This window comes from Bombus flavifrons, chromosome 12 (assembly GCF_040668555.2).
Source record: "Bombus flavifrons isolate JBK064 chromosome 12, iyBomFlav1_principal, whole genome shotgun sequence".
Classification (NCBI taxonomy): domain Eukaryota; kingdom Metazoa; phylum Arthropoda; class Insecta; order Hymenoptera; family Apidae; genus Bombus; species Bombus flavifrons.
In genome coordinates, this window is record NC_138453.1 from 12,379,090 (window position 1) to 12,404,135 (window position 25,046).

Below are 25,046 nucleotides of genomic sequence, written 5' to 3' on the forward strand. Positions count from 1 at the left end.
TCATTTTTCTTTTCAGTTTTCTTCATCTTTTCACATTTACGTCGATGGATATGTTTCATTCTTTTCTTTATGGCCGCTTCCTTTTATCCTTTGCTCGTTTCCAGGGCGATTTTATGTTTATGCTATCTGTTTTCGCAAATGCTTCACTTTTCCGCGATTCCTTTTTCTCGGGGGGTATCCAATTTTTCTATTTTCCGTTTTTATCGATCATTACCTTCGCTGAAGGCTATTTCCTATTATTACTCTTCCGAGCCTCGGAACGGAGCAACCGAAAACACCGAAAATCTATTCAATTCTTTCTTATTCTTTAGCATTCTACAAGAACGAACAGTCAGTTAAACGGTTCAGGTTTTGTGCGATTAAATAGCGTCTTTCTGTGTGACTTCAAAATTTTAATATTAATTTAATATAATATAATATAATATAATATAAATTTAATAATTGATTCCTCGTTGCTAAGGTATTAAATAACAATATTGTGTGTTAGAGTATTTTATATTCAAACGTTATTTCTTTCAACGTACGTAAATTTTTCCATTTGTCACAGACTGACCGAAATCTCTTTAACGAAAGAACAATCGTTTTTATGAATCGTAGTATATAACTTAAATAGGAACAGCGATTCGTTATTGCAATTAAATATTATTCTTGCACATACGAAAGAAATACATATAAATAGGAACATTTTAGGAAGAGCCAGATAGAACGATCTCTATAAATATCGATAACTCGTACAAAAGCGTTCATAGTATAAACATGAAACGATCTTCTTTATTCTAGAATCTCTTTGATCAGAGGTATGGCTGAGGTTAATAAACGTAATACCGGTTTAAGTCTTTATTACAATATGAATAAGAATTCGATAAAAGCTTATCTTTTAAAACGTATCTTTTTTCAATATTTAGTTTTATTCGCTATTCCACAGGATTCACCGTTCCTTTCAGGTTCAGGCACAAATCACCGTGATAAATACATTTTCACCATCAACGAAAAACGTAAATGGTAAAAGCCCGTTTCTTCAAACGGTTCAAAATGTATCTTAAAAAGGATTTTGCATAGGAATCGTTCTACCTGGAGTAGATTACCGAGTCAACCTATCGAGCAAATTGTCAACCTTCTCACAGTGTAGTACGAGAGAAAGTTAGACAAACCATGGTTAGACGATACCGTAACGCTGTACTATAACGCCCAATCAGAAACCAAACACCGATCAATTCTGTTTTCTGGAAATTACTTAATTTTAATGTTAGAACGAGTAATTGTTCATCTCCATAGAAGTCCATTAGAAATTTTACATCTGGCTTGACGAATTAAAGAAATAGTTTGTTAGTCGTTCCCTTTAGCCTTCTTCGTCGTTCTACTACACTATGAAGGAATTCGGTTAACAAAAGTATTACACAAACGCGATTATGTTACGGTGCAACAAAGAATTTCCGATTTCCTTTAACGCATTCCCGATCCCCTGAAACCGATCTTCGACACTCCTATCTAAAATGCGATAAAACTGAAGGTCGGAGGTGGCGAACACGGCAGTTGCGTGGAATTTCGAAGAGGGGATGAAATAAGTCGAGGAACGTGTCAGTTTTTTTGTGGTTTTATCAGCCGGCTGGCCGGGGGTGGTAATTTGTTGAAGCCAGCGTTGTCGAACACCGGAAGCAGATCCCTGACTCTTTGTCCAGCACCGACGGCTGCCAGCTCGAGCCATCTGAAACGATGGCGGATCTTGTTCAAAAACGAACCGCTTCATATTCGATTTTTATTACTTTCCGGGCAGTAAGAACTCTGCCAACTTTCGTGCTAGTAGCGTTAAACTCCGAATTGGCAGAATAATGATTTAGTTCGATTAATTGGACAGTGTATCGTGCGTAGCGCTGTAAGACAAGCTCGGCGAGTTTCAATTAAAGATAGAACGTGCCGTGTTTTAGTAAGTGCGGGTTAAATATAGGCAATATATTTGATATTATACAAGGCGGGCAAAGATGTTAAACGTTTGATGGACTTTTTGAGGAAACGCGACTACGCGAAATCACGCTTACCCAACCATACTTCTACGCTACAGAGTCTATAGGACGTCGTAGTTATTATTTCGACGTAAAAGCGACGGAGGATATATCGTTGAACGAACCAAGTTTAGACTGGAACTTAGATATCCGCTTTCAGCTTCAGCGATACGCGGTCGCTTTGTCTCCCTTCGAGCAGAAACAAACGGAGATTTCGATGCCGCGGTTATTTTCGGCATTTTCAATTTACGCTTTAGAATCGAATAGCTAAAGCGCGGCTTTTACACGATTCTATAAGCGCGACGCGTATTCCACCAAGCGATACGGTTGTCTATTTTCCGTCGACCTAATAATCTCGCGTCTGATAAACGGCTAAACTCGTGAACAACGCCGTTCCGAAGTATCGTCGTCTTTGATGAAACGTACCAGACACGATAATTGACGTTTGGCGGATTAACGTCCGCCATCTGCATGCATAAAGTCTGGTTTAATCGGTGAGAGGGTTTTAATGTTAATCGCGTTACTCGGTCGAACGATCGATTGCTCTTTAAGAGCAACGAATAAATTAGATTGCCGGACGTACTAAAGAAAATGGTTAATTCGTTAATTTCTGTTTCCGTCGACGCATATCGTAATTTTGTTCATTTTCATGGTAACAACGCGCGAGGAAATTTGAATTACCCAATTGCAACTGGATAAACTTTATACAAATATATTCGATATGTGAAAAAAAGAAAGGGCATGATTGGCGGGCGCACGATGCGGCGTGTAACGAATCAAAGGGCCAATTAAAAGCACCAACACAGAAAGAAAATTGATCTGGCGAGAGCGGAAACAAGGGAGTGAAAAGCGGCAACTCCGATAAACTGAAATTGATTTGGAACGACGCGGGAAAGCGTATCGCGAGCATATGCAAGCACACACATTCGTTTCCCACCTGTTGTTTTTGTATTTGGCCAGGGGCTGAGCAGCTGGATGGGGAGTTTCGGTGGGGAAATATGTGGCTCCATAAAAATCCAGTCCACGGCTGAGCAGCGTCGAGGTCTCTTCCACGCTGGCCAGGGTAACCCTTATAACGGGTGGCCCCGTGTAAATCGTCGCAGGCTCATTCTGGCTGTGAGCGTCGCTTTTCAACTTGTCGTTGATCGCTTTCACTAATTCGCAAAGCAGACACCGGGTCAGCGGGCACGCGGTTTGGGAAATGACCGGTGAAAGAGGGGAAATTAATTCGATCAGGAACGATCCAGGCAAACGCCTGGAATTAATGTAATCGATTGCGTTAAACCCGTGATTTCCGTATCATTGTACGAGCGATTGTTCGCGCGTTCCGACCGATATGAAAGTCGACGGGATCGATATGGAAACCGACTCGAAAAGTATTCACGATCCAACAAATCGATCCGATATGAATCGACGATGCTGCGTACGTAGGGTAAATCTGTGGCGCGAAAAATTTCGAAAGATCCGACGTATCGTCGTATCGCGATGACGAGCATAGCGACGATGATATCGCGGAAAATACTCACGAACAGTGCCCGTGTTGAGAGGTAGCCGCGTAATTTCGACTATAGACCGGTACTTGTAGAGAGCGTGTCTAATATCCTCCTCGGGTAATTCTTCAGGTACGTCCAAAACGTAGACGGTGAACGTCTTCGCCGGTCTGCAGGGTATAGCGACCTGCGTTCATGAATACGAAACGTCGTATTTAGAGGCGTTCTGAAGAGAAGGGTCCTTTGTGTACCGAAAGATAAGTACCTTCTTGTAGAAGCGTGCCCCGGTGACTTTGTGGAAGCCCTTTTTGTAGACCGCCTGAAAATCGTCGATGTTGCTGAACTTGAAGAGTATACCGGTGGCCGTTTTCGTCAAGGAGAACGCGCCACTGTAATGCAAAACGACAACCACGCTTTATCTCCTATCTCTCTTTCCTCTTCTGCTCTCCGTCTGTTCTTCGTCTCCCTTTTTCCTCGAATCTGCCCATTTTATTACAATTTTCTCGGCTACTCGGTTTATTCGATCTCCGCACGATTGTATCTCCAAACAATTTAACGGATCGATTAAATTTAATAAATTAATCAATTGGTCATCCATCGAAATGGAAACGTCGAAGGCAACGAGAATTTCAATTAAATCGTCGTCGTACTGACTTGTCTCCGTTTAGAATTAACGAGAGACTCCCTTCGCCCTCCTATCTGTTGTGATTTACGCCTGCCGAATCATTAGAGACATTTCAAACAGTACGATATACCATTTTACCGATAGCGTACGTTTATAAACCTTTACGTGAAACGAAAATTTATCGCGTAATGAAGTCGTAGCTTTATTTGTCGATATTATCCAACAGACACATCGAAATGCTATTAGACAACGAAGTGACTTATATCGATAAGATCGAATTGAATTAGTAAAAATAAAGATTTATCTTTTCGAGATTAGTTCTTAATCGAAATTCGAAAGTTTAATCGAATTCGAGTTGTTATTTCGAATTATCGACTTTCGAATTTCGAACTTTCGATAAACAAATTTCTACCACAGCTTCGTATAGGATTTTACAAGGAAAGCTAACGATTACGGCAATAGAAAGGAATCTGCGTGAACCTCACCGAAAATTCATCTTCTCGCATATAGTGGCTGCCTTCTCGATGCTGAGCTCGTGGCTCGGTGTCAACAAAAAGGCACCCTTGGTGAGGAAGTCGGTCTCGCTGATCTCGGAATCGGTGTCCTGATCCTGCCAGTCACCGGAGTCTCGTCGACTATCCTGATTCAATCGGGACAGAGAGCTATTTTTCGACGCGGACATGTCGTTTTCGCACGTGGCACTGCCATCCTGTCCTCTCTGAGACATCTTTTATAGGGCGTCGAAGGTGGGATCGGCTGGCTCACGATCGAACGTAACCCGTTACGCGAGATCGACTCCTTGCAAGACACGTTCTCGACGCACTGTCGAACAGTTACGCATCGATACGCTCCTTTTATACAGAGCGCAAGCTCTATGATTGCTAATCGTCGATCGTTCTGCCCACGATCTTGCGGCGATCTTAGATAGATGGGCTGGTTCGAAAAAAGGGGAGTCGTTAAGCGTCGACCGATGAAGTTTGATGGATGGTCGAGACGTTTTTCCTTCGAGGATGCGAATTTAATAAAGAGTAACGCGAGATCGAAGAGAGGAGAGATGTTCCGGGGTGGAGATAGAGGAAGGTCGACTGGATGTTTGAAAGTACAGCAATCAGAATAAATATAGATAAAATAGAGACGAAGTATCGGGCGCGCGATGGGCAGGAACGTACCAAAGTTATAACGAAGTTTAGTACTAGAACTACCAACCTATATTATATACCGAAGCATAATTAAACTAACAGAGGGGCAATAATTTTAACTACCGAACTAACGTTCTCTGTATCGTAGCAAACCAACGAGGATAAACGACGCGATAAAAAGTTGTAGTTGATTAAGTTAAAGAAATAGGGGACAGTGTTAACTCGGATCAAGGCTAATTATCTCCAAGACGCTTTAGATACGTGGGCAGAGCTATTACCTACGTTATTATTAATTATGGAAGAAGCGATACAGTATATATGTTTTCATATATCTAAATTAGTTAATCTATCGTGAAACAGCGTTGTTCTATTAATCAAATATTCTGCCTGTTTATGGTAGAGTGCGTGACATGTCATTTAACACCTACCACGGAATATACGTATGTACACGCCCGACACGTTTAAATCAATTTTTGCATGCATCATTAACTAAATGATGATGCATTGCTTCCATCCACCTCGCATACACTTTTTTTAATGACCTTCTATCGTATAGAAAACACGTCGATAAATATCCCCTAGCTAGCGCAAGAAACCATTTTAAGCGTAAGATGGAATTCCTAGCTGCGCGTTCCAAATTTTCATTTCTATTCGCGTTTAGCAATATTTCGAACGATAGTGTCGGTAATTAACCGTGGCTCTCTTTCTTCGACCAGATGTATTTTGATTCTCGGTAATCGAACTTTGCCAACTATCGGTACCAAAAACGTTATAATCATATTCGAAGTTTTCTGAACTTGCGAATTCTGAACTTATGAAACTCTCGAACTCTTGTTAAACTTTATTACGAACTTTAGCGAAACTTGGAGTGCTTGTAACTAACGTGAAGATCGGCCGAATGAAAGACAGAAATTAACAGAAGTGGTTCGTTACACGCTCCTCGAGTTTAAGATACAATGGCCAATTTTACATCGATACGGAAAATTTTTTGTACATTTAATCACGAGACAGCTTCTCAAATGAAACTAGAATTTTTACATCCTTTCACTCTGCTTGACCTTCGTTATACTTAATTTCCTTGTAACATCCACTTAATCAAAGACCTGTCGTTTCTTAGGTTTTCACTGGAATCGACGATTCCAGCGACGCTTAAGATCATCCGACATTCGTTTAAACAAATCGTCGTCCGAATGCTGCCGAGACCGATCGTCGAGTCGATTGAAATTTCATTCAAGCCGAGCAACAATAAGATGGAAACCGAAAGCGCCAATTAATACGGCTTCATCGATCTCTCTAGCGACAATGGTGCCAAGCTGGTACACAAAGATGCAAACAAGCATGTACACGAGACAGAGCATGTACAGAGCGTGAGGGTGTTTGGCAAAAGACGTGAGAACCCGAGAGAGAGAGAGAGAGAGAGAGAGAGAGAGAGAGAGGAGGAGGAGAAACGTGCGAATCGCACGTTCAGAAGCTTCATTTGAATTGAAATCAAGAGAGCCTCGGCTTCTGGCAGGATATTCCGGCGACTGACTGCGACAAAGCGACGAGATGCATCGATTTGCACTAATTATCGGCGCGGTAATTGCCGTGAACAAGATCGCGATTCATCGAGCCATTGCTGCTGGAGATCGAACCGATCAATCGTTAAATCTGGCGTTAATGAAATGGAATAAACGTGCGTGGATGAAAGTACTCGACTGCATTGTGCCGTCGCAGAGGCTCTTCGCTTAAGAATCAAGAGTCCTAAGTCTCGCAAAGTCCTTTGAAGTTACGAGTGACACTTAAGATAAGGAATGTACTTAAAGAGAGGAGAATTGCGAAAATCGGATTACTTGTGCCGTTTTATGCCGCGTACCATATTTGATATTACATGATTCGTGCGAAAATTAAAAGGCGCCATCGTATTGTATTACTATCAGAAAGAACCGATAAATTATCAACGATAACCAAATAATTAATCACGATACTATTCATTTTCTCTCGCAACTATAAATTAAACGCGATGCATATACCACGCGATATTACATTTTTGTTATAATTAATACGAAATCCTACAAACGCGAAGATCGCGAACGTGCCACGGCCATTAATTCGGAAATGTTCGATTTGCGAAATCGTCGAGTCACAGCCGGTCTAATGGAATTCATTATGCACGGAGACTATTCTTATTGCATCCAGGCTAATAATGATTTATGGTAACGCTCGGTATCCACAACGACCATCTGTTACCGGTGCGTTTCGCGGTGCACGACGCAAGATGTGCAATAAACTTCGCCGCGAAACTAAATTGCTGCCGTATTATGCGGCCGCGTTTCGATTTAATGACTGCGTCTCGCAACGATTCGAAACAGCGAAAACAGCCAACGTTGCCCGAAATCTGTAACGCTCTGTTCGTTCGCCATTGAATCGCTTAACGTCCGGAACAATATCTATCGTGGTAGTCGATCGTGCTTCGACGATGATATCGGTCCTGCGAATATCGTACCGGGAGATATCGTTATCTCCTGTACTTTGTCGTTCGATGATCTTTTTTATTTTTTTATTTCAATTTGTCATCTTTTACTTCAGCTACAAACGAAATTTGCGCGACACTTTGTAACTTTCGGAACAATCTGGAAACAATCCGGATATAAAACTAACTTAGTCGATCAATTGGTTCGCGACGAAGCGCGAAGCGAAGCGATGGTTACTCACCCCGTAATTTCCACGCGACGAGCACTTAACACGATTTTTTCTGCTGGATTCGATCGAACGTGGCGCGCATCTGTTCCCCAATCACGAACTGGGGCGGCACGGCCGATTTGGTAATCTCGAATCAATTATTATCGATCGGAGCGCTCGCAAATTCCCAGTCGGTATTGGCAAAGGGCGCACCAGATTACCAGGGCAAACGGCCGTAACGCGGTCAGCATAATCCAACTAAAAACGAATATGTATCGGCATCAGGTGGAAATTGTCGCGAAGCCGGACGTCGATTGTTCGTTGCTCGAGCGACGATCGTTTACAGTTACAGCAAGACAGAAACACGATTGTGTCGTTAGCCAGCTGCAACCTAGTCCTTCCACCGTGTATTTCGCTTTCGCGCAGTTTCGTTTTCCTGTTATCGCCCGATGTATTCGATTTCTACCACAACCCAATCAATTTTACTATCCTTTACCTTATTTTTTCGCGTTTCGCCAGATCTTTGGCCGAAGATTACATCGCGCTCGACGTTGCTAATTGTACACGGTCGAGAATAACTTGCAAAACGAATCGATGAAAATCAGTCGCATCGAAAATATCCTCTATCCGATCGATTCTCTATTCTTGTTCCTTCTCTGGTTCGTTCCACGACCGTGAACTTTTTTTTAGCAATTTAACGACCCAATTCAGGAACGAAGTACGTACTAGAACGCAATTACGATTTGATTTTGAACAAGGACCATAATCGGCGATCGTGGTTGGCGATAATTCACCGGAAATCAACGAAACCTGTTCATCGATAATATGTCGTTGTATTATCGATAATGCAGCCACACTATGCCACGGTCGGTCGATACGTGTAGGCGGCCAATCAACAACTTACTTTTTCAGTAAAGACGCAAGGAGAGGCGTGGGCGCTTAATTGGATGATTGGGTCCGACGATATATCATCGATAAATTGGCGTAAACAGAATGAAAGATAAAAAAAAAAAAAAAAGGAGAAAGAACGGAGGATCGTTCGACTCTTCTCGATATCGGATCTTATTGTTTCGAGTGGAGACTGGTTTGGTATATGAAACTCGAAAGGGAAGCAGCCTAAAAATTTACAACGCGTACGTTGGCTAGACGAAGGCACGCGCGAAGGATTTAATTGAAATTGGATATCAATGCATGTCGGATTCGATGCAACATAGAAATTATGTTTTCTTAATTACCGTGACTGAATCTTTTGATTAATTGGCTGCGAAAGCCAGACGCTTATAGATGTGCGTGCTGAAAGCAATCACAAGTCGTCGGCATATAAATCTAAAAAATATAATAATCAGAATATACAACTTTAAGTTACACACAGTTAAGGTAATCAACGTTTCATGGGATAATGTCGATTCGCAGTGGTGAAATTGTTCGTCGTGGAAACTCGTTTACATGGCATTGTTGATTTTGTTTGCTCGTGGCATGCATGCATCCAAGTCCGATCCGGAAAACATCAGAATGCGCATATATTTCGCGCTTCGCTTTTCGAAAAATGATCATCGAGTGAAAAGACCGAAATTCAACAGGCCGGGAGGGAAATATATCGATGGACTTGCCTCTCGCGAATAATTGAAATTCGGCTGACAATTTTTTTACAAATTCGACGATCATCGATCGATTTGCACGCGAGGATCTTGAAATTTCGAACTTCGAATATATAAACAGTTTCTTTTTTCACGTTTCACACGATAACTGACAGAATAAAGCGTATAATATTCTTGTCAGCTTTCGTATTCAATTTTTCTATATCCTTTTAGCTGGCCGTTTTTCTCTTTGTCCGAGTGGGATTTCGTTCAGTCTTATTTCGAACCTTGCGATCAACGATCGATATTCTAGCCTGATCGGAAAGTTCCGTCGTCAAGGGATAAAAGATAACGAGTAGCCCAAGATCTTTCCCTTCCTTCCATTCGTTCGATCTTGAACGACACCTGTCTCAGAATGGAACCTTACCATCTCGTTCCTATTGTTCCTTTCGGCAGAGAGTCGAGAATAATCGCGAAAGAGGGTCGAAGAACCATCCCTCGATTAGTCGTGATCCTCGAATCGACACGCAGCCATTAGCGGCGGCGATGAACGTTCCTTCGAATCGAGCGGTAAGAGTCGAGCATTCGTCATCGAAAAATAGTGGGCCAAGAGGGTGACGGTGATGACGAGCACGAGGGTGACAAACGTTCGTTTTTGACGACCGCGCGTCACAGATGAACGCAGCGTGACTGCCGCTTTGAAACGGGGATGAATCGTAATTGGACGGAAATGGAATTCGGATAGTGCAGTCCTCGCCACTGCGACGGAACGAGAGAGAGAGAAATATCTATACGTATGTATATATACACACACACACACACACACACACACACACACGTTATATATATAACGGAGATAGCGAAACAGAGAAACTAATAGACAGAGCGTGCTAGGCTGAGAAGTGACCAGAAAGAGAAGTAGATAGTCGATTGAGAGAGGGGGAGAACGATGGAACGTTAGGGGTTGGCGGCAGGGGGTGAAAAGGCCGACGCCACTGGCCTGTAACTCTATGCTTCTCTGAGCTCCGATCAATAGACGCGGTACAACATCGAACCGAACGCAGCTGGCTAAAATAGTCCGTACAAGTTGCACGCAGCAGCGGCCAGGCAGTTTTCAAAAAAGAAAAAAGATCCTCGTCTATACAGCTTGCGTTCGATAGGGAGTGGGGAGAGGAGCGGAGGGATGATCGAGGCGAACGATTTTTCCTTCTCCACAGACACGCGAGAGGAACGGGGAATTAAGGGGTCGACGTTGAAGCAACTCGAATTTTGGCAACGATTTCTGGCGTGTGTTTAATTGGGTGAGCCTGTTAGTCTGGCTTTCCAAAAGTTTGCGAAGGTCGAGTGTTTTAGAGGGATGGTAGGGGGTGACTTGCGCACCGACGAGAAGAAGCTGCAACCGGAATGAGCAACGCTATTACGAGCATCTAACTGTTACGCCGCGAGAGCGGATGAAAGGGGTGTCGAGAGTTTGGAAAAACAGAGGATGCCGAGCGATGTTGAGAGCAGTGGATCGAAATCTAGCTGCGGGTGAAAAATTTCACTTAAAGAGAAAAAATATTTTTGTAAACGGAGCGCAGATGAACTCGACGATCGTAAAACCGGTCAAAGGGTAGTAAAGGTATTTTGCGCTGCTAGTTTCTCGCAGTTATTCGAAGCGAAATAACGCATAATGGTCGGATCTTTTTCCAACGAAACGGCTTCGTCACAAATAGCCTTGGGCTGACAAGAATCGATCGGAAAGCAGTTTTAGTAAGTTATCTTCTAATTTCCTGCGCCTCGACTTATCATGTCGTCGATGGTGTTAAGCTAATCGTGTCGATAGCCCGCAGGCAACAAGTACGTCGTACCACTGTTGTTGGGGTTAAGAATATTTATATAACGTTTATACCAATTTCCTGTTTTCGCGTTAAAATCTCCCGATAACTTGACTACGACGAAGCGTATAAAATAATGTTACTGTAATAAGCAAAAATTTATAACATGGAAAATAAGAGACGCGCGTCGAGCTCTAACACCGATTGAATTATTAAACGACCTGAAAATTAGCTCGGTCGAACAAAGATCGAGTAGTTGATCGGGATCCTAATTGTGATCGTTGATCGTTGATCGTTAATTAGACCAAATATCGCTGTGCACCGACTTGCAACGAGCCGGGGGCACGTGAGACAGGAAAATCTCAACGTACAGGAAATAGGGAAGTAACGAAGAAATTAATGTTCTCCCGGAACGCGTCGGAAGAACGGTGCCTCTTTTTTTCCAACTGGTTGGCTTCGTGGGCGAAATTTGCCACGACACCGAGCGGATGCTTCTCCCCGATAAATAAATGCACGATCGGGAAAAACTACGACCGCGTTGGGACGTAATTCGATTCGAGAGCCGGACAGGACTCGATTGGCAGAAGTCCCTCTCTGGCGCGCGCGCACCCATATGGAATTACTACGGGGACGACGACGAAATTCGAACTGTCCTATCGCTTTGTCCATCAACGAAGACGAAGTAGACCAGAAAAATCTCCAATTCGCTCGGTCAGCGATTTTTGCGGATTGTTAAAAAATAGAGGAAAAATGAAATTGGATCGAATGGAGAAACGTTCATCGGTACGCGAGCCGCGTGATAAATTATAGAGAAACGAATCCTCGTTAGTTCGAAAGAAAGCCAATTTTAATCGAAACAGGAAAAGCGTATAAATTTATATTATACGTAAACAGGAAGATTTCTATCGTATATGTTCGTTATTGTTAAAAATATATAATATCGGAATAAAATATCCGGAAATAAAATAAGTGATATTTTATTGCGTGACCACGAACGAGCGAAAGATCGTACGTCGCGTTAAAGCGACCATTTTCCATAGCTACGGAACTAAAAAATATACGAGATATATTTCGTGGAAAATATATGCGACGCCACGTGAAACTTCTCGCTTAATCCGAGACGATCATTCTCATAACTCGATTCCGCTAAAAGATGGTAGGTCGGGGTTACGTTCAATAAGGGCAGAAACGGGGGTTTGGTTCGCGGGTTGTGTTAATCGCTTCCAAAATTAAGCCACGGGGAGAAAGACGATGTCTCGGAACGAGAGTGGAAAGATGATCCCATGGGTATTGAAGCGGCTGAGACATTGGGAAAGGACAGAATCCTGGAAAAGCGAAAGGAAATCGGAGTACGAGGGGGAGACGGCGGTAGGAAGATTAAAAGGAACGAGAGGGGACGTAGGGATTGGAAGTAGTTGAAAAATTCAGAATATGAACGGGCCACGAACGTGAGAAGAGTAGAAACGAGAATGAGAAACTAGAGTGACGAGAAGGGAAATCGAGAAGATGTATTACAGTTGATGCACGTATATAGAAGATCCTAAGTTTTGTAACAATTATGAAAATAAGCAAAATTAATCATGGAGCAGTTCATTCCTCGTTTATTTTCGTTTCAACTGCTTCTAGAAGATGACAGCCCTTTGATACTTATATCTCTTCTCTTTTCGATCTGTATTGGATTATTTTGTACAATAGGAGAAATATGAGAGGAGCAAAAGTAACGACAGCGAAAGGGCGGGGAAAAATAAGAGTAAGCGAGGATGGGAGAAAATGAAATAAAGAAAAGGTATGACGGGAGAAAGGAATCGAAGAACCGAGTGGCCAGATGAGAAAAGGTACGAAGAAATTAAAATTATGGTAGACAAAAGTTTCGGAAGAGATGCGTAGAAGAAATATAAAAAAAGTGGAAATGCAAAGTACGACGAGAGAGACTAAAATATAAATATGTGAAGTCTTTCCTAATCGAAGTAGAACTCGTGGATGAAATTTTGCTTGTCAACGGAGAATAAAATATAGGAATACGAATCGGTCGCCTATTTCGTAGCGAGCTATTCGAAGCTGACTCTGGAGAAAAAACGACGAAAGCAGAGGCGCGCGGGTCGAACAGGAAGCCAACGAAGGCAGGATTAATAGAACCGAGGGAGGAGTGTGGGAGTGAAACTCGGTGGTCGTCGGAGTGAAGAGAAGAGATCGCGACGAGAGGTTCTCGCCACGTCGAAGAGAATATAACTTAACGGCATAGTTGGCCACGCTGGCCGAGGATTAATTTAAATATTGACATGACCCTGCAGCCGGCCACGCTCGACGAAGCGTCGCTAAACGTTCGTTCAATTTGCGTGTCGCCCTTCGTTTCTCAAGGCACGATCGGCGTAAATCTACGCCGTGAAACGTTTCGTAAACGGGACGGTTATGCTTCCACGGAGCTCACGAGCTTTCACCAGGGGCGATTACACCGAACAAGGTAAAAGTTACGTAAGTGTTCGGTTTTTCGAGCGTTTCTACGCTCGACTTCCTGTATTCGACGCGAATTCCGGTCAGTGCAATGGAAACGGAGATTGGCGTTACGTGGAACGAACGTCGAGAGACTCGATGGAGTTGCAGGATGTTTATCGGTGTTGCGTTGCTGTCGCTGTTGTTTCGATGGTTTGGTAGGGAATCGAAAAGCGATATCGAACGGCCGTACAGCAATCGTTGATAACCTGAAGCGACGTTTGAAAATGTAGTAACGAAACGTAGTACCTATATACACCGCCGACTAAAACTTCCAAATCGGTATAATCATCGATCATAAAATTACATATACTGAAATCGAATGAATCTTTTATAGAAATTACGTGATACTTTTTGGATTGCCAATTAAAGTAAAAAATCATAACCACCGATTAGAAAATGAATATTACTGTTCTGCTTGAAACATAGGACTATTATCTTTAATCCTAAAAGTGATTCCGTCATCGTTCTTATGCTTAATATTTGTATTTCTTTTCCAACATGCTCTGGCACGTCCACGACATCAAAATTATCTGCATAATAACTGAATAATATCGATTATAATATTGATCTTCGGTCGAAAAAAATAATTTAAGAAAATAGAAAAAGAAGAGGTATTCTGCTCGCAGTCTTTTAAGAAAATTTATCACGATCACGCGAATGAAAGATTTCGTTTAATTTCCTACGTCATTATGCACGGTTTCGCCCCGACAATGGATTTTCTTATTACCGTTCGACATTATGCATTTTAAAGGTGCGCTGAGACCGGTGCACGTGATCGCCCACTAAATATAATGCGTCCGATCGAGAGCGAACACGAAGGGGAGATCGTATTAAAATAGCCGGTGATTAACGACATCATTCCTACGAGCAAGAAAGTGAAAAAGAAAGGGTGGAAGGAGAATGGAAAACGACCGGAGGAACGTTAGCGACGAAACGAACGAAAGATAGAATGCGAAATCGATTGCGCCCGCTGAAATAAGAATATTTAAGGAAACGTCGAACCGAACGTTCTATGATTAATTCGTCGAATTTCTTAGGATTCCTTAAGATCTGCCGGAATATTACGTCGGACTTAGTCCGCGATAGAAGAGAACATCGTTGAAAAATACTTATTTCATGCTTTTAAGACATTTCGTAGGATGTAAAAACGTTATAATTACAGGAATACGAACACGAACGAAAACAATCGCGGGAAAGAAGCAGAAGAGAACCGAATTGTCCTTATCCCGTGGTTAACCTCGTCCTTTTAGAAAATAGAATCCCTGTATTCGACGATGCAAGTGCTCGTCTGAAATAACCGATCGTCGAAGCGTGAATTTTTGCGTATTGTCAAGCGATGAAAAGGGAACGAATTTCGATCACGAAAGTAGCTGCAATTTCAATATTGCCGAAGCTCTCACCGACCTATTCGACTATGACGACGTTCATAAAAAAGTTGCATTATTATTCGATCTTTTGCAACGTTTTTTCTCTCTGTAGATTCTTCGAATACCAAATTTCATCGAGTAATTTTCATAGTAGAAAAAATAATATTCCGGAAAGCTCTTAATTTTCTATTCAAAACTGTTTTCGCCGAAATTACAACTCCGACTGCTTATTGCGTTTAATCAAAAAGGAAAAAAAGAAAGAGGAAGAAAAAAGGAAGAGATCCTATGAGCTGGAAACGGAAGGTTGCGAAATGGACTAGCGTAGAAACTAGTTAGAGAGTAAAGAGTGGTAAGACGATGGTCGAGGCACAAGTATGTAAAAAGGGAGAGTTTGCATTAGAAAAAATTAGACTGCCGAGAGGAAAATGAAAAGGACAGAGGCAGGATTGGAGAGCGGACGCAGGTTGGAAAAAGAGAAATTCTCCGGGGTGTCGTGACGGATGAACGTGTTGTACCAACCGCCGGTTCATTGTGAATTCATCGAGGATTTTCCAAGTGATTTCCTCGGTTATGTCCGAGGGTTATGGCCGACCCTCGGCAAGCAACCGTGTCGTCACGAGGGGAGAACAAGGCAGACATTGCCAATTTAATATTTGATCGCCTTTTTCTCTCCGTTCCTTCGTTTTACGTCTTCTTTTAATGTTACATTTCTGTCTCTATTTTATAGTAAACGCATTGTGATGTCCGAGTAAATGGATCGTCGAAAGCACAACGTTCGATGTTTAGCAATTGTCAGGGACCTAACTTTTTAAATATTTTGATAAAAGATACCCCAGCAGAAGAACTTTTTCTGAAAATTTTCATCGAATAAGCGACCCGAAACTTTTACGCGACAGTATATTTTTTCACAGAGAGTCGTCCTGAACTTTTTTCATTATTTTTCTATGGCGAATTAAGCATCGAAACACCTGTCGTACGCGAGGAATAATCGCGTACATCGATGAACGTCGACACGCCTATACCGTTCGTTGTAATTCGTCGATAAATCCAGCGGTGGTTGTCCCAGGACCATTTCAAGCCCAATGCCCGGATCTTAACCGTATCGTAATATTCCAGGGATGCCTTCAAAACATTCCCCGTTCGCCGTTCGAATGCCGGTCGTATTTCGGTCTGACAGTAAAATTCCGAATTGCCGCGCGGCAGATTAGCCTCGGTTAGTTGTACGTTTATGATTAGTCGGATTCATAGATTGCCCGGTTCGGTGAGTATAACAGTCGACGGCAATCTGTATGGTAATACGGCTACCGGTTTTGGGCGGGTTCCGCGACACCGTTCCGTGTACCTATGGAACTCCAATCAGAGACTTCCCATAATCCGGAGGTTCGTGGTAATGCAAGACCACTGAGGGAGAATGCTCGTCCGAAGATTGCCCGATTCTAGTTCCACGTTTCTTATTTTTCTTCCGAATAACCCGTGTAATCGAATACCGCGTTGATCTCTTTTTAGCCTTTATACTTATTTCTAACGAGCTTTCAACTTAAAAAAGGTCTTAACGAAATAATAAATTTACCACGTGTCATACCTCGCCCGCGTCTATTTATTTCGTTGTCGCTTCAACGATGTACTAGATGTATCGACAAGTAGTATCTAGCTTCTACTCTTTTACCTCGTCGTTTATCTCGTCTTTTGCGCGTAATTTTGCGCTAATACGGTTTTCGTTGTCAAGAAAACCCACTGGAAGCGGTCTCTCCATCCGTTAACAAATGGTCCTTCGTTAATAATTGAAATTTGCCGGTCGCGCTAACGTTTCATTAAAATTGTATCATGCGCTCGGAATCGCATATTCCGCGTAGCTTAAAAATGGATAATTATTTGCCAAGTGTTTTCGGTGAAACGATAACGACTGCTCGACTTCCGATGGCACCGTTGAAAATTCCGAGCCCGACCGTTTCGCCGCGCTCCTCTCTACCGTTTTAATTAACGTTCATTCAGAAACGCGACCAAATTAATTATTTACACGCACCCGTCGGGCTAATTATTTAATGCGAGAATAGTACGTCGCGACAGTTCCGTGCTGTATTTATAAAAGTATAGCGGACCCGATTGTTGCTGCGCTCGGAGCGCGTCACTTGAAATATCGGCTTTGCAGTGTTGCGGAATTGTACGATCTCATTAGTTCGCGATATGTATCATAAATACGATTTTGGAGTCTTTGCTATGGGAAAATCGACGTATAAATTCGCCGATCGATTTACATTTCAATATCTTATTTAATTTGAACGACGAATTTGAAAATTTCAAGCGGAACGATTACACGGTCGGCGGAATATTTTCCAATTTCGCTAATTACACGACAACATATTTCGTGGTCGTTGAAATCGGCGAGACGTGCCCTGTTCCGTGTAATCGGCCCAATTTCTTCTATCGCATCGAGCGATCGAAGTGGTAAATGACATAGGCGTGGATAAAATAAAACAAAGAAGGGAATCGTCTAGCGAGAAGAAAGGACGACTTGGTAAAAGGACATCCGTGAGAGAATTCAGACCATCTCGTTGGAGATTGTTCTTCCGCAAGCACGAGGCGCAACCAGCAGTCCGCTGGCCAATTAAAGGGAAACGAACCGCGATACGCCTGGAATACCGGGCATCTGTTTTCGAATTCCGTGATCGTACGCAAAAGAGGAAGCCCTTCCGGAGCCAGTAACGAAAGGATATCGTGGTCAGACCTCCCTCGTGGCGCGTGTTTAAATTCCTAGGTCGCAAGACGTCTTTTTACCTGGTCGATGCTCCGAGGCGAACAGGAAAAAAGGAACCATTAGCCCGCGCAATTATCCTCGGACGGACAAGGCTAGAGTTACGCCAGCTAATAGCGCCGCTTCCTGGCACTCCCTCGGGAGACACGAGTGAACAGGGCAGAAAACAGAGAGGGAAGCCTGCCAAGGAGAACAGAGAGGGAACGCGAAAGGGTGGCCGAAAGGACGAGACGATGGAATTTAACGAGACAAGAACCGCGGCAAGGGAAGAAAGGGTTTTTGCGTGATAGAAGGCGAGGAAGAATACACGAACCGAGACAGACAGACAGACAGACAGACAGAGAGGGAGAGAGAGAGAGAGAGAGAGAGAGAGAGAGAGCAGAACGGAACAAATTTGACGTGATAGGAAGAAGGCAGAGAAGAAGAAAGTGGAAACATGAAAAGGAGGATGATCGAGATACGAGGGGAGATATTCGACGAGATAGAACGGTAGAACATGGAATAATGAGTTTGCAAAGAAAAGTAAATGGCGTGAAAATATAGAATGAGCAGCAAACGTATAGGGAAGACCTAGAAAAATAAAAAAGACCAAGAGAGAACTACGAAGTTACACGAAAGAAACAAGAGAGGGAAAAAGTTTGCTACGAGACATAAGAAAACTCGATATACCGAAGAAATAAAGAAGAATGAGAAGGGGAAGAAGAAAGGAGAGGTAAATGCGAATTTTTAAGCGCAAGCAGACGGAGTTTCGAGGAAACGGGAAATTTAGAACGCGAAACAAGTTGAAAACGTATAGAGTTATATTGTCATCGTAGACGTACTTATTTAATACGGATAATACATATTTTATAATATATGTGATAACATATGCAATAAAATTATTATAAGAATAGACGATAACGAAGAACAGGGCTTGCAAGGCCAGACAAACGAAATATAAGAAAATATACGAGTGAATTGTCGCGATACGAGCATTCGAGAGAGCGGGACGGGATAATAAATGAGAAAGAGACACGACGTAATAAAAGGAAGAAAAAGAAAGGAAGAGAATGGAAAAAAGGAAGCGAGAGAATCTATGCGAGGGAAGAGTAGGGGTCGATCGAGAATAGGAAGAAAAGGGAAATTTAAAAAGAGAAAAAGTAAAACTCGGATAGGGGAAAAAAGAAGAAGAGTAACTCGATCCGACAGATAGAGGGAAGACGAACGACGAGATATCTCGCATTATCGATACCGACGTAGCTACGATCGAAAGGATTCTCGGTAGAATCGTGAATTTCAAATCGTGTTCAAACAAAAGATCCTTTAAATTAAACTTCTCGATGTTTCTTCCGAAGCGGACGCATACGCAGGTCTACGCTGCACCAAGAAATTTAATAGCCAGAATGGAAATTATTTTAGAAGAGGAACTTTTCCATCCAAGAGAATATATTCGTGCTCGTGATCGGTAGATATGCAGAATTTCCTCGATATTTTGCAACTGAAGAATCGCATAATTCTATAAAAACGGATCATCGTATATACCTTTTCAATTTAAATATTATGTAGAATTTATTATTACTTTTCTTCTTCGAGCGTTTCTATTTGTCTATTATATCATTTTAGTACGAGCAAACGTCGTATTCGAGTAAAATAAGTTTCTCCCAGTATACTTAGCTGTATATCGTGTAATGGATTCGCGTGGCCATCGCGTCATCGAAGCTCATTGATTACATGTCAATAACGAACAGCAGCGATAGTAGACGGTATAATAGAGTTTATGAATACGTATCAGATGCGAGTTACGTGCAAATAAATTTTCTAACTTTGTTCGATGTCCCTCGAACAGCAACTTCCGCGAACCTTTTGATGTAAGAAGCATCTTAATTTATTTCATAACTAAAGTTTCCACGTCGAAATTTCTTTCATTTCTGTGGATTTACGACATTTTGCTAAATTCTAAAGTATCTCACGGAAATATTACGGACAAGGTATAGCTTCTAAAATAGCAGTAACAAACCCTAATAACCCTTTTGACGGTGAACGTATCTATAAATTGATCGAGACATAAAAATTTCTACACGCAAGTTGCTCTATACGCTTTAACAGGTTTTACATAAATTCTGCGCAAAGTTTTTCTTCCGATTACGAAACTCTATTTCTTATGCAATCTCTGAAATCAATGTCTGGATGATATTTGATAGGTCACGATAAGGTAAAAGAGGGAGGATGATTTAGCGTGGCTAGCTCTCCCGATCCTTTTTACAAGATTAAAGTGTTCCGATGGAGCGACCAAAAGGTTAAATATCGCATACCTCATGCGATTCGAGGAACCACTTTCGATTAACCGACCGTAATTTATTCGGAATCCTATTTCCGGTTATTTCGAAGCCAACGAAATAATTCGTTCCTTTGTTTCGGTGGTTCTCCATACGCGTTATTCATCGGGTTCAACTATCGTAACAATATGGCGATAGCTAAATATATTGAGATAAAGATTCATCGAGAGAGAGAGAGAGAGAAAGAGGGAGAGAGAGAGAGGGAGAGAGAGAGAAAATAATTGCTCCGATATCGAATATGCGCAAGTACTAGAATATTAAGAAAAATATATTACAAAATATTTCTCGAGGATATCAAATCTTCCGCTTGAATCGATTCTCTGTCTCGTAGATTCGATACGACGATAAAGCTGAGAGCACGCTCAGAGACTTTTTTAACAAGAAATGTGCAATAATAAAATGAAACGTTTCGACACGTACGTGGAGACATCGGGGTTCGTCGTCGATTTCGGTGCATAAATGCGCCTATAGAGAATCGTAATTCCTGGCGACATGGTGCGGCGCGGTGCGACGCGGTGCGGCGAAGCGATGGATCCCATGGTGGCTCATGTCATCGATGGTGCGTGTCACGAATGCCAACTGCGCTGAGGACGCTCGTCTATCCATATCCTTCGTGGGCATGTACCGTGTAACGAGCGGTCCTCGCCCACGTTATTGTCCACGATCAAGGGGCAAACTTGCTCCAAGTGGCCGCCGACCACCGGAAATGTATCGTCGACTGGCCGCCTTCCGCTGGTCACGACTCGTCGCACATTCCTTCCGTTCTTCCTTCCTTCCACCTGGCCCCTGACAACCTGCCAAGGTTAAAGCCCAAAAAGATCAACTTATTTGACGTTTTGATTCTCTTCCGGGCATAATAGCTGTAATCGGATGCGACTGGATGTGTCGTTGTGATTGGATAATTTTATAATCAGTATCGTAATTAACACAGCGTCAGGTTAACTTGTTTTCGTTATCAAAGCGTTTCAATTTATGCGAGAAGCGAGTAATCGAAAATTCCATTTATTAAAGCCGACGAAGGACAAAGAGACGATAAAACGAATTTAACGAAGTCGGAGATCTCATTTTCGTGCACGCTCGCGCAAGTAATTACATAGTACGATGATAGACAGATTGATAAATAAGTAGTCGCGTCTGTCTTTGGGAAAATGTGGTCTTTGCAATTAAACGTTATTCGCGGCTCGTCTCGTTTCTCGTCAGGAGAATACTAGTGAAGTATAATACACGAGGACGGTCGTATATTGCCTCGTCGATTTCCGATACTCAAAGGAAAATATTTTACAATTTCGTTTAAATGTTTTCTTATCGATATGTAAGTATGTACTGTAAGGTTTACAAAAAGTAGGAGGAGACATATCTTTGACACGCCTTTCGCATACGTATCCTTTTTACTTATGCGCGTACTTCTTGCAATACCTCTCGCAACGATGGATAATGCGCATTAATTATGTTACTCATTCAATGATAATATTACACGTTACACGCGTAGCTGTAACAATACGCAATTATTCTAATTCGAATGCGTTATGAAGGGTGATTTTCCATCATATTCCGATAATTTCGGCGCCTGTTAGCACTCCATTGTTCGGTTCGCGATGTTAACAAAATTATACATCCTGAATAACAACGATTGTCCAGATCTGGCAGACACGGTTGAATACGATGATCCGTGAATCACGAGAAACGAATCGATCGATGTTTATTAACCGTTTTTTGTAACAAACGTGTAACAAAGTTGTCGAACAACAATTTCTGTCAGTTCGCGCAACTCTTTTGCGATAGTTCGTTTCAAAGCTCTATTTACGGGCTCGTGCTACTCGTGCTCGTGATTGTCTCGCAAAGCAAGGTAACTCGCTAAATAATATTTTTCATTTTCTAGTATCTTACTCCATTTGAACAACCGCAGGGGAGTTAGACGAATTACTTGCAACTCGATTGCGTTATTTAATCGCTTGTGTAATAATCGTGATAAATAATTTCATTCGCTTGATTCGTATCGCGTACGGATTTCGAAATATCAATAATTTATTTCATTTGCATAATATTAATTATATAATATCCAATCAGAGAGTAATAACCGACATCTTTCCTTGACAAATTGTACAATTAATATCGGATTGGTTGAAAGACATTGAATAAATCGTTGTTATTCGAAAACTTTATAACACAAATGTAGAAATTATAAAATCATAAATTTATTTCTCTCTCCGATAACAATTTTTTGGGTAACGCCATACCCCGTAATATAGATAGATCTTTAATGAATATGTTGGTAGAATTCCAAAACTTGCTTCGTTATCATTTTACCACAAAAATTATAGCTTTTACAGAGGCGATAATTTCCAAATATCGGCCTATATATCACGTCAAAATTGGTACAGAAGGTTCCCAATGTAACCGCGGTAATAAATTTGATTAATTTTGGAACTGGGAACAATTACTTTACAACGTATGTATAGCTCGTAGTGATTACATATAATTACCATTTGATAGCTTATTACGGTTAGAAATAGATCGATCCACGAATTTATCACGTTCCATTAATTATAATATTTTCGATAAAAAGACATACATATGTCAACTTCTGTCAATCGATGAAACACTAAGTTCAGACAGGTATTGCTCCTGGTATACTTGTCCGTGTTAATGGCTGATAAGATTAGCAACTCGTTTTATAAACCAACGCAACGTTAGATATTCAGTAGGCTGGAACGTTCAACCCTGACATCTCCACCTCGTTCATTGGATGCAACATATGGATATAGCATTGGATATATCCAGGCATTAGTTGGCTTCTGTTCCCTTTTGGTTCTATTAATCGTCGATATCGTTATTCGAAACAAATCGTAGTAAAAAAAGTTGCTCGTACGTTCATCGATAAAAATGCTGGCAGTTGTATAATTGCAAACCAGCCACCGTGATATTTTCCCCAAATTCACAGCAATTTTTCCATTGTTTGCTAATTGCAGTGTGTTTTGGTAGCAGGAATTTATCGATCGCAGTGGGAAATACACGCGGGAATAGACGTATCGAAAAAATTTCAGCGTACCTTGCTAATGAAGATTCGCCGTAAAATATTCACGTCGATGACCCAATGTAGCTGATGCGGGAAAAGATATTCGACCGAAGACTCCAGAAGATTAGCGTGTAATATCGTTAGCGAAAGATTATTTTCAACATAGAGTCTTTTCGTTTAACACGACGTTTTTAATACGGAATACTCGTTGAAAATTCGTAGACGAGATTTTAAGGTGCGATAATAAGTATACGTATACAAAAAAAAAAGAAAAAATATTGGAAAATGGATAAGTACAAAAAAGACACCTGCGAAAGATTGCAAAGACGAGACGCTACAAGCTCCGATCTCTTTTCACTCTCCATTTATCCAACAATTGGAAAACTTTAATCATCCATCAGCCAATCAACGTAAACGTTGCTAATTTCCATCCGACTATTAACTACAGCATGCGACCCATCGAGTTAGCAACAACCAATACACAGACTCAATCCCTGGCAGGACAATGTTCTAATCCATCGTCCGAGTGAATATCGGGCTTTACGTAATAATCGATCTCCACGATTATATTCGCATTAGATTGCGCAACATGGGGCGTCGATTAGGCGAGCGACCCTCACGTGGTCGCTCGATCGATTTTCATCTTTCTTCCTCTGTTTTCTTTTTTTTTTTTTTTTTCAGTCGGCACACGGGCCACTCCTTTGATCGGTTGGCTTTGTTGTCTTGATCGGCATTATTGTTGCGCAGGGTTTAAGGCTGTTCGAGGCCATTGACAGATGAAACAATTAAACGGCGTATCGGCTAATTAGTCCGAGCTGGTTGGTGTGCACGCTGTAAACACGTGATCCACGTGACTCGACCCCGCAGCAATCGAGGAATAAAGGATGCACATTGGGGCGCGTGCACGCGTATTGACGCTGGCAAATGAACATTGTAAGCGGTTGGTAACGAGCCGCGTAATCTCGTTGACGACCACTTTGGAATTTCCAAGGGAACATTGGCCGCTTCGTTGTTCTTTCGGTGTTTTCAGCAGTTTCGGATTAATTGGAATCGTTTGTTTCTCTTTTGTTACCATGTTTTCTATTATAATAAGGGCAGAATGTGGCTTTTTAATCCCCCTATAACCGCGTATTGCGTCGACGTGACTCGTTATTTCGAATAGTTAGCCTTTACTTGTATTTCGAGTGAAATTTATCTAAGTTTGGCAAATATACGACCGGCGATATACGATTGGCAAATATACAATCAGTACATGTACCGATCCATGAACAAGCCTGCCATAAAATATCGCTGGCGAGCCCCTCGCAACCATTCGATTAGCTTCGAAACCCCGATGAAAGACTGTATTACCCTTGTATGCCATGCGTTTAAAAAATAACCGGTGCATGCATCGTACGAGCTTTCGCATCTTGGTAATGTTACGCGTCGTATTCTCCTAATACGAAATCCTAAATTTCGAGTAAAAATCCCCGCGGATCCCGAGAAATTCATCTTCGAAGATATATGCGCGAGAAGAAGCGCGTCAGCTAAGATGTATCTCTCCTCTATACGGGTGCTAGGCACGATACAGATACGTTAGAATGTACGTAAATGGTACATTGAAATAGGTATATTTGTACATTTAGACGTAATCCGTTGCAGGCCACGGTCTAAAGTAAAATATTACGGTTAAAATTTCCATATGCGAGAACGAAAATACGTTCCCATAAGCACAAACGTTCAAACCTATCGACGATGTCGTGGCTACGTCAAAAGCTCTCGGGGAAAAAACTAGAATATATATAGAATACACGA

The 25,046-nt window shown here is 41.9% G+C and overlaps 1 protein-coding gene across 4 annotated transcripts in view; it reads right to left on the bottom strand.

The window, feature by feature from the left end:
* Positions 1-1,292: 1,292 nt before the first annotated feature.
* LOC138185648 (uncharacterized) overlaps positions 1,293-25,046 on the bottom strand; it is a 130,218-nt gene continuing 106,464 nt past the window's right edge. For 3 of the 4 annotated variants that reach the window (XM_069124765.1, XM_069124766.1, XM_069124767.1), the window contains 5 exons: positions 20,657-21,030; positions 3,756-3,879; positions 3,527-3,677; positions 2,938-3,154; positions 1,293-1,705 (listed from right to left, as the gene is read on the bottom strand). In XM_069124765.1, coding sequence (XP_068980866.1) covers positions 1,579-1,705; positions 2,938-3,154; positions 3,527-3,677; positions 3,756-3,879; positions 20,657-20,775 — 738 coding nt within the window. In that variant the 5' untranslated portion in view covers positions 20,776-21,030 and the 3' untranslated portion in view covers positions 1,293-1,578. Of the gene's footprint in view, positions 1,706-2,937; positions 3,155-3,526; positions 3,678-3,755; positions 3,880-4,600; positions 9,538-20,656; positions 21,031-25,046 lie in introns of those variants that run through there. The other variant, XM_069124764.1, reaches the window with a different exon arrangement.